Source organism: Echiichthys vipera (genome assembly GCF_963691815.1).
Source record: "Echiichthys vipera genome assembly, chromosome: 20".
Classification (NCBI taxonomy): Eukaryota; Metazoa; Chordata; class Actinopteri; order Perciformes; family Trachinidae; genus Echiichthys; species Echiichthys vipera.
The window spans coordinates 24,606,600-24,621,263 of record NC_139845.1 but is presented as its reverse complement, the minus strand read 5'-3'; the positions used below and the strand labels follow the sequence as shown (position 1 = coordinate 24,621,263).

Genomic DNA, 14,664 nt, shown 5'->3' with positions numbered 1-14,664 from the left:
GAGCTAGTCACCAAAGGTCTTGTTTTGATTGGATTAAGTTTTGCAAACGATCCTGAGTTCAGGATGAATCATCAAAGTGAAACTTTTTTACAAGAGAAGAGACAGAACAGTGTAAAGTTGGTTACACATGGACACCAGATTAAAACTGGGGAAAGGTATTTTTCATTTCACTGGGACTTTAAAGTTGAAACCAGTACCTTTGATGAAAAATGTGTTTTTTTCATATTTGCTGAAACTGTCAAAGTATCCTGATAGCACAATGAGATCTGTGAAAAAGTTTCTACTTTTCTCTGTGTGCTCCTAATGCCATCTGCTAGATTCCACTGCACCTGACCGATAGCCAATCAGAGCCGAGGAGTCTCTGACGCAGAGTCAATGATGAAACTAGGCAGAGCTGATCAACTATGAATTAATAATCTGTTACTGTATTGGATATTTCTCAAAAAAGTGTTTCCTGAAAGATATTTTAGCTACTGTTTAGCTGTATAATGAGAATATTTTTCCGGCTGGTGGGCAGGACTTGGTTTTTGGCTAAAGTTGGTCAAAAACGTTCTCAATTTACAGCTAAACAATACTTTTACACATATCATCTGTCTCATTGTAGTGTCAGGATGCAGTGACAGATTCGGCAGATATGAAAACAACATGTTTTTTATAAAAAAGTTCCCGACTTCAACTTTAACTAGAGCAGGCTGTTCACAACCATTAAAGTTAAATTCTGGGGTAAAATCATGATGTTTTACGAAACTTGCACTCATCAAATAAGCCATTAAGACAATTGTTTTTCGTGTATGAACTATTAACAGAGAAATCCCAGAGAGTCGCTAACAGCTGAATGTGACTAACACTGATTAGCTTTGTTTTCTGTGTAGGTGTTATTTTGAGCAGTATTAGTGGTTAAAAAGATGTGTTAATGCCTTCACCGTACTGCCCCGAGCTAATCCCTTTTTTTTTCAGCAACTGACAGATTGTTCCGTTAATAGTTCATACACGGAAAAAAAACTGTCTCGATGGCTTATTTTATGTATGTAAGTGCCAAAAAAGACCATGGGATGATTTTTTTATGCTGAAATTACACTTTAACAACCAACTGACCTCAATTACCAAGTCTTCAGGTAGTGTCCCTATCAATAAGCCACTGCTGTAGTATTTCTTTACTAGTAACTTCAATAAGATGGCACTGTTATTGCCATGACAACAAGAAGGCTGTTCAATTGTTAAGGATGCTAAAGCTTAACTGCAATAAGCCTTAAAACAGGGACAAGGAGTTCAGATTGTATGTAGAGGAACCAACACATAAAATCTAATGGACAGTTGCTATTTGGCAGCAGAAACTACTGGGCACAACTGATGAATGCAATCTATTAGAGAGCAGAGACTCCCCCTTTAAGCTTTTACGAGCAAAGGAAGCTGGTCATCTTGGCAGAGGTCTGCCTATCCATCTCAGCACCTGCACACAGAGCACAGGACCTGCAGCCATGCAGTGGAGGAGCAAGAAGACATACTGATGAAGGGACTGACCCTGGATCAGCTTACCCTCGCAGCTTCTGCCAGCTGTGAAGTGGTGGTCATCCAAAAGGGACAAACCTGCCACAGACAAACTCCTCCAGCTGACTCAAAGGTTATAAATAATCTATTGCTGTTATATATTTGACATTTTTCATTACTATCCATTAAAGTGAAATTCCGGCGTAAAATTATATCAGGGTCTATCAGTGTTAGCCACGTCAGGCTGTTAGCGACTGTTAATGTCTTTCCAGAATATCTCCGTTAATAGTTAACATACAGAAAAACTTGTCCCGATGGCTTATTTGATGAGTGTATTTGCCGAAAAAGACCCTGGGATGATTTTACGCCAGAATTTCACTTTAGTAGGGTTGGGTACCGAAACTCAGTGCCAGTCCCTAAATGAACGGTATCAACCGGACCCAATGACAAAACAGTCCTCTGGTCCTCTGGTCCTCCAAAACGGACATTACAGGCAGCAGAAGCTTCACTGCACGTGAGTGATGTAAGGTTAGCGTTAGTTAAGGTCACGTTAGCCACCCGTAAGTTAACAGGTAATCCTCACCAGACGTGAGCAGCTCCCTAACATTCTATCTTTAATCCACACCGACTCTGCCCGTCTGTCAGCAGCAGCTCCTGGGACGCTGAGTGACAGCAGCAGCCCGGGACGACCCCCCTTTCCCCCCTCTGCTGTGACTCCACTCATGTCTGTGTAGCAGGACAATAAAGAGAAAGACGTTTTTAAAAGTGTCTGTGTTCTGAAGTTGAGTTTCTCTGTTAGTACTTTCAGATATCTTTCTTTTTTACTGTTTTGTGTTCTTTCAGCTGAATAGGACTGGTGTTAAGAATGCGTTCAGAAACGAGCTGATAAACCTTTCCATTCCTCACTGCTTCATCCAGCTCTTACTGTATTTCCTCTTCACTGAGGATGCAGAGGAACGTCTGCACCGATCAATGGTCAATGTTTCTGCTCCTACTTTTAATATCACATCAGCTTGCATGGTACCTCAACAGAGGGCTAATGGAAAACACGACTGAATGAAGCAGTTCTATTCGTACCATCTACAACTTTTGAGAATGCAATGCAAAAAAACAAGTGAAATAAAATGGACTACTTGGTGGAAACAGGGCGATGGACTCATTTATTCCATCAAGAGCAGGGGGTTGGAGCCTATCCCACCTTACAATTGCAAAGAGATATCTCAATATCGCAGTATAAAAACAAATGTACTGTGTTAGGCAACTCAATTATACAATATACTGTATTAGGTATCAAAAATGGTCAAGTATTCATTACATTGTATATAGTATATAGGTAATTGACATATATATACCGGAGATCCAAATATGTTATTAATACTTGATTTATTCTGAAATACTGTTATTTTTTTATTGTTCATAATTTGATAGAATATCAACTGTGGCTATACCCCTGCTGTACTAGCATATTTTTTAAATAACCAAAGCACTTCAACAAAAACCTTTATTTTGTGAAAAAAAAAACAGTGAGCAAAATTAGAGAACACTTTCAGATCCCTCCCAGTTAGTGGTGTTAATCCGCACCTGGTGACAATTGACTTCATTGTTGGACACAACCAATTTATCTATATTTTAATTTACAAGATACCAAGCTGCTCTAAGGAGACTGAAACCCTGAGACAGCAGGTTGTCCAGATGAAGGCCAAAGGGATGACCCTCTCAGCCATCAGAGAGAGGTTGGGCGTTCACAGTCTGTGATTTCAAGAATATTGAAACTTTACAAGGATTAATTTTAAGTCCCTCAAAAAGGCTGGTCATCCACGTAAAACAAGTGCACGAGAGGACAGGATTATGAGAAGACTCTCAATGGGGAATCAGTTCGACACTGCAGCTGGAGCTGGTCTCCAGTTCAGTGCTGAACAGGACAAGGATATGTCTCGTCATTTAAGACTTTTTGGACTGAAAGCCCACTCTGCAGTGACCAAACCTCTCATCAGCAGAAAGAATAAAAAGGCTAGACTTGCCTTTGCTGAGGAGCATGTTGTCTGAACAGAGGAGAACTGGTCCAGAGTGACTTCAGTGATGAGAGGACTTTCAGTTTATTGTGGTCTGATGGAAACATTATGTTGGGCGTGGGACTGGGGAGAGACTGAACCCAAAGTGTGTAAAGAAGTCAGTTACATCTGGAGGAGGAAGTGTCATGGTTTGGGGGATGTTTTCTGCAGCAGGAGTTTGGCCTCTTGTACAGCCACATGGTAGGGTGAATGCAAATGTTTATGTGAACCTACTTCAGCAACATGCAACACCTTCACTGTAACTGACTCCCAATCAGCTGAAGTTTTCATGAAGACAATGCCCCCTGTTACACTGAAAAACAGGTGAAGCAGTTCACTGAAGCTAAGAATATTGAAACAATGAAATGGCCAGAGTCCAGATCTAAACCCCATAGAGAGTCTCTGGAAAATCCTTGGCGACAAAGTAATGTCTAAGAAACCCACTACAGTTAGTGAACTGTGTTAGAGACTGAGTTAGAATGGACCAAGATCAAACCAGAGCAGTGTGAGAAACTAGTGTTGTCCTGTGGGTGCAGATGTGCTGAAGTCATTCAAAGCAGTGGCCTCTGCACTTCCTGCTCATTTTTGCATTTTTTGTTGAAGTGCCTTGGTGATTTAAAAAAACATGCTAGCCGACGTGGGCAATGATGGAGACACCTGGAGAGGCGTGATTGGGAGGAAAGGCCTCCCTGATCGAAACCCGAGTGGTCGTCAGTTATTAGACTTCTGTGCTAGTCACGGTCTATAACTAACACCATGTTCGAACATAAGGATGCTCATAAGTGTACGTGGTACCAGAGCACCAAAGGTCAAAGGTCGATGATCGATTTTGTGATCGTGTCATCTGATCTGAGGCCGTATGTTTTGGACTCTCGAGTTAAGAGAGGGGCAGAGCTGTCAACTGATCACCATCTGGTAATGAGTTGGGTCAGAGGATGGGGCGGAGCTTTTCTGGCATCCCTGTGGAGGTTGGGGGCATTGAACCGGAGTGGGCAATGTTCAAAGCTTCCATTGCTGAAGCTGCAGCGGTGAGCTGTGGCCTCAAGGTCTTAGGTGCCTCAAGGGGCGGTAACCCTTGAACACCGTGGTGCACACCTGTGGTCAGGGAAGATGTCCGACTGAAGGAGGAGGCCATCCGGGATATGTTATCCCAGAAGACTCCGGAGGCAGTTGCAAGTTACCGACAGGCCAGAAGGGCTGCAGCCTCTGCTGTGTCAGAGGCAAAGCAGCGGGTGTGGGAGGAGTTCGGAGAAGTCATGGAGAAGGACTTTTGGGCGGCACCAAGGTGCTTCTGGAAAACCATTCGACATATCAGGAGGGGAAACGGGGAACCGTCCAAGCTGTTAACAGTAAAGAGGGGACGCTGGTGACCTCAGCTGATGAGGCAATCGGGCGGTGGAAGGAGCAATTTGAGGAACTCCTTAATCCGACTAACATGCCCCCTTTATAGAGGCGGAGTTGAAGGCTGATGGGAAATCATTGTTAATATCTCTGGCGGAAGTCACTGAGGTAGTCAAACAACTCCACAGAGACAAAGCCCCAGGGATTGATGAGATTCGTCCAGAAACGCTAAAAGCTTTGGGTTTGGAGGGGCTGTCTTGGTTGACACGTCTCTTCAACATTGCCTTGGAAGTCTGGGACAGTGCCAAGGGAGTGGCAGACTGGGGTGGTGGTTCCTCTGTTTAAAAACGGGGACCAGAGGGTGTGTGCCAATTACAGGGGTATCACACTATTCAGCCTCCCTGGTAAAGTCTACTCCAAGGTGCTGGAAAGGAGGGTTCGTCCTATAGTCGGACCTCAGATTAAAGAGGAACAATGCGGATTCCGTCCTGGACGTGGAACAACGGACCAGCTCTTCACTCTTGCAAGGATCCTGGAGGGGGCCTGGGAGTATGCCCATCCAGTCTACATGTGTTTTGTGGATCTGGAGAAGGCATATGACGGGGTACCTCGGGAGATGCTGTGCGACGTGCTGCGGGAGTATGGGGTGAGGGGGTCACTTCTGTGGGCCATCCAATCTCTGTACACCCAAAGCGAGAGCTGTGTCCGGATCCTCGGCAGTAAGTCGGATTCGTTCCCGGTGGGGGTTGGCCTCCACCAGGGGTGCACTTTGTCACCAATCCTGTTTGTGATTTTCATGGACAGGATATCGAGGCGTAGTCGTGGTGGGGAGGGGTTGCAGTTCGATGGGCTGAGGATCTCGTCTCTGCTTTTTGCAGATGATGTGGTCCTGATTGCATCGTCAGTCATTGACACTCACTGGATCGGTTCGTAGCCGAGTGTGAAACGGCTGGGATGAGGATGAGCACCTCTAAATCTGAGGCCATGGCTCTCAGCAGGAAACCGGTGGATTGCTTCCTCCAGGTAAGAAATGAGTCCTTACCCCAAGTGAAGGAGTTCAAGTACCTCATGATCAGAATGAGATCGCGGGCACAAGCGGCCAAAATGGGTTTTCTCAGGAGGGTGGCTGGAGTATCCCTTAGAGATAGGGTGAATGTTCAGCCATCCGTGAGGAACTCGGAGTAGAGCCGCTGCTCCTTTGCGTTGAAAGGAGCCAGTTGAGGTGGTTTGGGCATCTAGTAAGGATGCCCCCTGGGCGCCTCCCTAGGGAGGTGTTCCAGTCATGTCCAGCTGGGAGGAGGCCTCGGGGAAGACCCAGGAATAGTTGGAGAGATTATATCTCCACACTGGCCTGGGAACGCCTCGGGATCCCCCAGTTAGAGCTGGTTAATGTGGCCCGGGAAAGGGAAGTTTGTGGTCCCCTGCTAAAGCTGCTCCTCCCGCGACCCCACCCCGGATAAGCGGTTGAAGATGAGATGAGATGAGATGCTAGTACAGCAGTGGTGTAGCCACAGAAGACATTCTGTCAAATTATGAAGGGTAACAAATAACAGTATTTCAGAATAAATCAAGAATTAACACTTTGTCCTCTAATTGTCTCCAATGTACACAGACATATATATATATATATACAGTATATATATATATATATATATATATATATATATATATATATATATATATAGAGAGAGAGAGAGAGAGAGAGAGAGAGAGAGATGTTTATATATATATATATATATATATATATGTATATATATATATATATATATATATATATATATATATATATAGATAGATAGATAGATAGATAGATAGATAGATATAGATATAGATATATAGATGTAGATATACATATATATATATAGATATAGATATATACATGTATATATATATATATATATATATATACATATACACATATATATGTATATATATATATATATTGATATACAGTACATATAAATTTAGGCACACAAATGCATTGCGCTACTGCATTGCTCCTGAACGCTTTAAGGGTGAGATGTGGTTAAAGTAAACAATCAGAAAGGCAGGTAAAGAGACTGATTATCCTGCTGACAGGTTGCTGTGCTAGTTAAACATTCCCTTGTCCACAGACTCCAGATACAAAAGAAAGCAGCTGTAAGTCAGAGACTTTGGTAGTCATATGAGTGTCAGCACATGCCCTGCGGCAGTCAGTAAGGTGCGCTATCTATAGTACACAACTGACAAGTTTGCACTGCGGCCTGTCTATAGTTCTGCCAAAGGGGTTGACGTAAAGCAGTGGAGGCATGGGTGGGTGTTGGTGCATATAGTTGGGACATGCAGGCACCGGCAGGCAGCACGAGAAAGGAGGAGCTGCAGTCAACCTCAACTGCTTTATCAGTTCAGTCCAAGGGTTCAGCGGCTGCTGTTGCTGCTACAGAATACACTACTTGGTTGATGAAATCATTTTCAATATTACTGAAATTCACAAAGATAAATTCCAGACAAAAGATAACTGCAGTGTTTTTGCATATTATCACCATGTTCTTACCATGTTTTAACCTTGATGTTAAAAGAGGAGAAAAAGAGAACATCAACAAAACAGTAACAACATGGTGGGTGTGTGTTTTAAAATGTATTTGCTCTAAGTGTGTGTTTATAGTCTGCAGTCACTGTAGGGTTGACATAGTTAACACATCTGTTTGTTACATGTTGTTCTAGTTCGTAGCCTTTGTAAATGGTCTTGCATTGACACTGGAGCTGCAACGACTGATGAATGGATTCATTGCTTAATTGTTAACTATTAAATGAATTGCCATATTTTGTTAGATTAGTTGTTTTGAGTCATTTAAATAAAAAAATCTGCAAACACTCTGATTGCAGCTTCTTAAATGTGAATATTTCCTGCTGTCTTTCCTTCTCTGTGACAGTAAACTGATTATCCTTGAGTTGTGGACAAAACAAGACATTTGAGGACGTCACCTGGGGCTTTAGGAAACACTGTTCCACATTTTTCACAGATTTCTGACATTTAATAGATCGAACAACTAATTGATGGAAAAAATGGTTGAAAATGAAATGAATCATAAGTTTCAGCCCTTAGTCATATAGCATCTTTGTAATACTCTGACCACTCCTAGTGCTCTACACTACATGCCACATTCACACACTGATGAATGCTGCTACCTGCTCATCAGGAATCTAAGGTCCATGCTCATTTTTCATTTTTACCCCTAAACCTCATTCTGGAGTGCCCCTCACTTTTTCCCCTTCCCCTTCATAACGGGAGCCACAAGAGCTATGGGTTGAAATCTTTACCTAACAGATGGGACACCACTCTGTAGGAGCGAGGGAACTCTGAGAGATGGTGGTAATGCAGTGACACGGCTGTAAACTTAGCTGCTATATTGCTGCTATATATTTTCTTGTTTACCTTGTATATTTGAATAATGACTGAATTGGAAAGCAGTGGATTTGTTGCTGAAATAATTTTCTAGCTTCATACACGGGACATGGAAATAACTGCAATCACAAATCTTCGTTTACATTATTATTATTATTGACACCATGAATAGCCAACTTTCTGAAATGCATGTTATAATGATGTAACTGGTATTTCCTTGCATCTACATACATGGTGACTTGTTGTTGAACTTGAATGTATGGGCTACTGTCACCACTCTGGTGCCTGTGCTGACATCGTGATTTAGCTTCTTTTCTTTTTTTTTAAATGTATGTCAGATTAAGATTAGACAACAAAAGGTGACGGTTAAGATTAGGTAACAAAAGGTGACGGTTAAGATTAGACAATAAAAGGTGACGTTTAAGATTTAACATCAAAATGTGACGGTTAAATTTAGGCAACAAAAGGTCACGATTAAGTTTAGACAACAAAATGTGACGGTTAAGTTTACGCATCAAAAGGATAAATTTAGACAAAAAAAAGGTGACGGTTAAATTTAGGCATCAAAAGGATAAGTTTAGATTAAAAATGGGTGACGGTTAAGTTCAGGCAGGAAAAAGTGACGGTTAAGTTTAGACATCCAAAGGTTAAGTTTAGACAACAGAAGGTGACGGTAAGTTTAGACAACAAAAGGTCACGATTAAGTTTAGACAAGAAAAGGTTAAGTTTAGACAACAGAAGGTGATGGTAAATTTAGACAACAAAAGGTCGGGATTAAGTTTAGACAACAAAAGGTGACAGTTATGTTTAGGTAACAAAAGGTTACGTTTAGGCAACAAAAGGACTAGGAAAAAAGGTTGTAGTTTGGCTTAGTATTTGCGGGTCACGGACTCTGGTCTCCTGAGTCATAGTCCTGTGTTTTGGGACCCATCCACCACCCTGACCCTCCTCTTATGACATGACCTGATTCCCTTCTTTGCTCTGGACGCTATTTCTAAAGTAATAAATATGTGGATTACTGAGAATAAGAACAATCTGAACATAGTATACATATTTCTTTCCTCTTAGATTGGTGTGGCTACAGTGAGGAAGGCGGTTTAAATTAAAGAGTTTGTTGTGTGCACCAGTCACAAAACATGAAATCATTCATATTTGTTTTGGAAGTGCGGTTCACCTGGGGCCTGTTTCACAAAGCAGGTTTAGTGAAAGCTCTGAGTCTGTTAACCCTGAAATGAGGGAAACTCTGAGTTTTCCGTTTCACAAAGGGAGGTAACTCAAACCAGAGAGAGAGGGGTAACTCTAGCCTGTTTCACAAAGGGAGGTAACTTAACCTCTCGGTCAGTTACCATGGTAACATGCTCTCTGAAACTAACCTGGTCGGGACCAGGTTTTTCTCAGAAAACCTTGAGTTTCTCTCTGTCTCCGCCCTCTTTCAGCCACACACGGTGTTTCATTTCCTCATTCATTCAGTTAGCGGGCGAGTTTTTGGTCATTAGAAGTTATATTAGGTGGCGACTATTTCACTACCATGGCGTGTCCTTCTGATAACAATCCCGTGGAGGAAGCTGCAGCATTACTGCGCAGATAATTATATATTCGTCGGGAGATGATTATCAGACTATTGATTATAGATGTTCTTGCATTTCCAGGCAATTCTCTGTTTGAGCGGTACCGTTTCATGTCACAGCAGATATTCTGTGTTGTGCTGCGTTTTTTTGCAAACGGGAGTTTTTGTATACAACGTATAAAAGTCATTCAGTAGGCCTACATTAGAAGTTATATTAGGTGGTGAATATTTACACTACCATGGCGTGTCATTTTGATAACGATCCCGTGAATGAAGGTGACGCATTTCGCAAAGAGAATTAAATATTGGTCGGGAGATGATTATCAGACCGCGCATAGACGTCCTTAATATTCTGCTGCCATAATTACAAAATGAATGAAATGGATCTTTTGAGCAAGTTGAATGTATTTGACTCAGCGTTTCTAAATATAATTCCAGCTTTTCTTGCAATTCATAGGTTTATTACCGGTATATTAACTACTCCTATATAGCCTTCTGATCCAGAATATCACCTATAATGCGAGGGGGCTGAATACGGCACAACACCGTTTCATGTCACAGTCCATCTCACCCCTCCTTACATTTCCAACATTAACAACCAGTAATGCTTTCATATCACAGCAGATATTGTGTGTTGCGCTGCTTTTTTTTTGCAAATGGGAGTTTTTTATACAACATTGATATGTTGTATAAAAAACAGCCACTTACGGTAATATTTACTTTACCATGTAAAACATGCTCAAAATTAGGCGTCACCATGAGACTGTGCTGAGGTTTTACCTGTTTGAAAAATGTTTTTATGTTTCATCTTAAGCTGCGCTTCTACCCCGCGGGGTCGCACTTTAAATGAAATAAATTAATAGGCTCCCACTCATGCAGTTTCCCCTGTGATATTACTGTGATTGCAACTGGACTACATTTAAACTTATGCACTGACCCGAGCCGCAATGTCCTCCCGCACCGTCTCCCTCTCTTTTGCTGCTGCAGCGGTGTAAACCTGCTCAAACTCACCGTATGAGCGCATTAATATTTCCATTTCCGGTTGTAGCGTAGCCCTTCGCTTCCCCGTTGCCATGGTGACTCGTCGAATCAGGGCTCCATTGATGCTGTCTTTTTTTACTTGTGGTGCACGCGCTTAACTCCAGGTCAAACTACTCTGAGTTGATCAACCTGACGCAAATCTGCTGTTCTGGAACCGAAAACTCAGAGTTTCCTATCTCAGAGTAGATCAACTCAGAGTTCCGGGTTAGACTCAGAGTTTTTTGAACCTGCTTTGTGAAACAGGCCCCTGGTTTTCCTGGTCCTTTAAGCCTCAAACATGCTCATGGCGTGCAACTGTGAGCAACTGTGAGTTAGTCCAAAGACGTTAGACTTGACATGTCGCCCTGGCAGCTGTGGCCTGTTGTTGAGGGAGGCCGTAAAGGCTGAGGATTCAGTGCACATGCATGTGAACAGAGCAGTTCATTTACTTGCTGTAGCTTTTGAAGTCACCGCGTGGAGCTGATAAGTCTCAGCCAGCAGAAGTTACTCAGTGGAGAATACGCAAACAGTTGATTCTTGAAACACATTGTTCCTCCCGGGAAAGGAAAATAAATATAAAAATCCCCACTTTGTGACTTTTTATAACATTATAATGAAGGTTTTTACTTGTTCTTTCCCCTTTGACACATAGAAATGCCGACATGATAAATGCAGGAGAAAATTCCTGTCCCCTGCATCTCTCCTCGCCCTTCCTGGTGGCACTTCGAACTGCCGACCATTTTCCTCTGCACTATCAATCAGGCCTGTTACTTTGGAGCTGATAAACACTGAGGCCTTCAAGCTGTCAGTGGAATTATTTAAGTATACCTGCGGCCCGCGTGGAGAGTAAACATTTTCTTTGACTGATAATATAAACAGTTTGGAGTTATCCCTGGACACATATGCACCAAAAATGGCCAAAGAGGAACCTCTGAATCCAGTCAACATAATGAAAGTTAATAAAGAGAGATGACCACAAAATAGTGAAACTGCACATTTAAATATGCATTAAACAAGGCGATACACCCACTGGGAGATCACTTTTGAATTAAAAGAAACAAGTGTCTCTTCTCCGACAGACCTTTCCATGTACATTTATCTGCCACGAATAGATTTCATTAACTTGCTTAAGTGTCGTGTATTCAGTATGCCAGCAGCAGACATAAGATCAGCCCTTAAGAAAGTGACTCACCCATTTCCTGGGTCGCCCCCTGGGTCTTTTCTCCCCGGTTGCCTCGGCTTTCTGTAGAGACATAGATTAGAAGCAACACAGTCAGTCCTTATCCTACTATCACTTAAAACACCTGATCAGCCAAGACATTTACTCTGTAAAGTACATTTCAAGGTATTAGGAGGCCACTCCACTGTTAAACATGCCCCATTCATTCTAGTGAAAGTGCATAGCCTGTTTATTTTATTTTATTTTTTTTACGTTTTAGATTAGATTAGACCATGTTTTCATTCTTTACTGGATCTAATGGATTGAATTCTGATTATACAAAGAGTCTCTTCAGGGTGTCTGTGACGCTCAGAAAAATGTATTCATCATTCTAAAGCCAATCCATGTGTATACACATTATTTACAAAAACAATGAAAAAAGCCAAAAAGTCCTACTGTGTCTTAGCCTACAATGCCTTCTACATAGCCACTGTTTTCTGTGGACAGGTAATTCTGGTTTATTGCAACTTTGGTCTTATTTTTTTACATATTTGGTTATTAATAAAAAAAAAAATAATCATAATAATAATAATAATAATAACAATAATAACTTAATTTTTATAGCACCTTTAAAAACAGCAGTTTACAAAGTGCTTTGACAGTGCTAATCAAAATACACTTATGTATACAGTATAAACAAAACAGATAATATTAATAACAATATCCACTAGGTAACAACATAACCATATTTACACATCATTGTACAGAAAGAAGGGGCATCATTGGTGGACAAGGGAAATTATTATTATTAGCTTAAGCTGCTTGCAAAGAAAGATAAAAAAAGACGATAAAAGACAACTAAAAGATGACATCACAGGAAGGAAAGTCTATAAAATGAGTTTCAAGAAGTGATTGAAAAGAGGACACTGATTGAGCATTCTCTCTGCGGGCAGGTCCTTCCAACGCCGAGATATTCACACACAGTCCCCTCTGGTTTGGAACAGTTAAGAGAGACCCGCCTGCGGATCTATAGCTGCGAGCAGGCTTGTATTGGGTCAGCATGTCTGAAAGCTATTCTGGGGCTTGACCTAGACGAGCCTTAAAAGTGATCAGTAAAATCTTAAAATCAATTCTAAAACATACAGGGAGCCAGTGAAGTGAGGCTAAAATTGGAGGGATGTGACCCTGTCTGTTAAAATCAGTTTTTATCAGTTTTGATAACATTATATGGCTTGTTTTAAACTTGTCTGATTGTCAGTTCTTGAGCGGCTGGACTTGTGATCATCTGACCGCTCGTGTTTCTTGACTGGTGTTTCTTGACTGTTCGGACTTCAATATGGGAACACCGTGAGATCACTACAAGTCCAGCTGGTCAAGAACTGACAATCAGACAAGTTTAAAACAAGCCGACAGTTTATCCAGATCATCTAAACCACTTTATTTGGAGTTAAACTGAAAATGGGCAAATGGGTCTGATCGTCTGACTGCTCGTGTTTCTTGACTGGCCGGACTTCTTTTTAATAATATCAACGTGTTCCCAGATCTCAGGTATTAACTTGTAGACTACATGTTCTTATGGCTGATAGAAATTACGTCAAATAAGATCCACCTTTGGATAAACCAGAATGATCCTTCAGGTATAGAAATAAGCATAAGCATTTAAAGTCGCGCTCACACTGCCCAAACAGGTTTTATGGGTAAAGCCTAGTTCGTGACCAGTGTGAGTGCAACCGCATCGTGTCTAGCCGTGGCTAGCTTGCCGGCCACGGAGCATTTGGGAGAAGTGGGCTTTTGTAAGTGCGTTTACACATGTATGAGCACGAGCGTGCACACGTGTACAAGCACGAGCACGAGGCCTACGGCGGGGCCTAAGGCCTCGGAGGTGGAGTGTTTACTACGGATTTGGTCGATGAAAATATTCAAAAACAGCCGGACAAGACGCATAGGTCTGAGGTCTATGGTAAACAAAGCTACGCATCGCGATGACGTCATCAATGCATGTGACGTGTTACGGCGTGATGACGTATGGACAGGCAAGACGCATTTGCGCGAGGCCCAGGCAGTGTGAGTACAAACAGGCCTGGCCCGCGGGGTGAGAGGGAGGGGGGGGCAAGTACCCCAAAGCCCGGGGCACGGTACGGACGGACAGTGTGAGTACGACCTAAGTATGTAAAGACGCACTTGAGAATTTGGCTAAGTTGGAGTTTTCCAATCCGGCAGCTGCTTCGGAGCCTCAGTGAAGGGGGCGTTATTTGTCCCAGCAGCTGAGTGAGCGGAGACGGGCAAAAACCAGAGTCTATATAGGCCGAGCATTCACTCCATGGACTGAGAGAAAGGAGAGAAACGCCATTCAAACGCACGCCCAGATGGCTACGTTTCTCCTTGACCACTAACATCACTTTCATCTTTACCTAGCTGGAACGGCTAATGCTAACGGCTAACAGTAACTGTCAGTCAAACTCCTCTGCAATACTTGGAGCAGGCTGATCGTGACACACTTGGCACTAAACCTGGCAACCCAACTGCTGGAATTATTTTATGTTGTTGCGACTACGATCTTGAGACACTAGATGGCGCCATTCTCCATATTCAACCTTTAATGTATATTAATACACTGCTGAAAATAACAAATGCTCTATTTACTCCTGTTACA

The 14,664-nt window shown here is 42.2% G+C and overlaps 1 protein-coding gene across 1 annotated transcript in view; it reads right to left on the bottom strand.

The window, feature by feature from the left end:
- The window catches only part of hmga2 (high mobility group AT-hook 2), a 67,859-nt gene that overhangs the window by 38,234 nt on the left and 14,961 nt on the right, over nt 1–14,664 (bottom strand). The window contains exon 3 of the mRNA XM_083935157.1: nt 12,045–12,095. Coding sequence (XP_083791283.1) covers nt 12,045–12,095 — 51 coding nt within the window. The remainder of the gene's footprint in view (nt 1–12,044; nt 12,096–14,664) is intronic.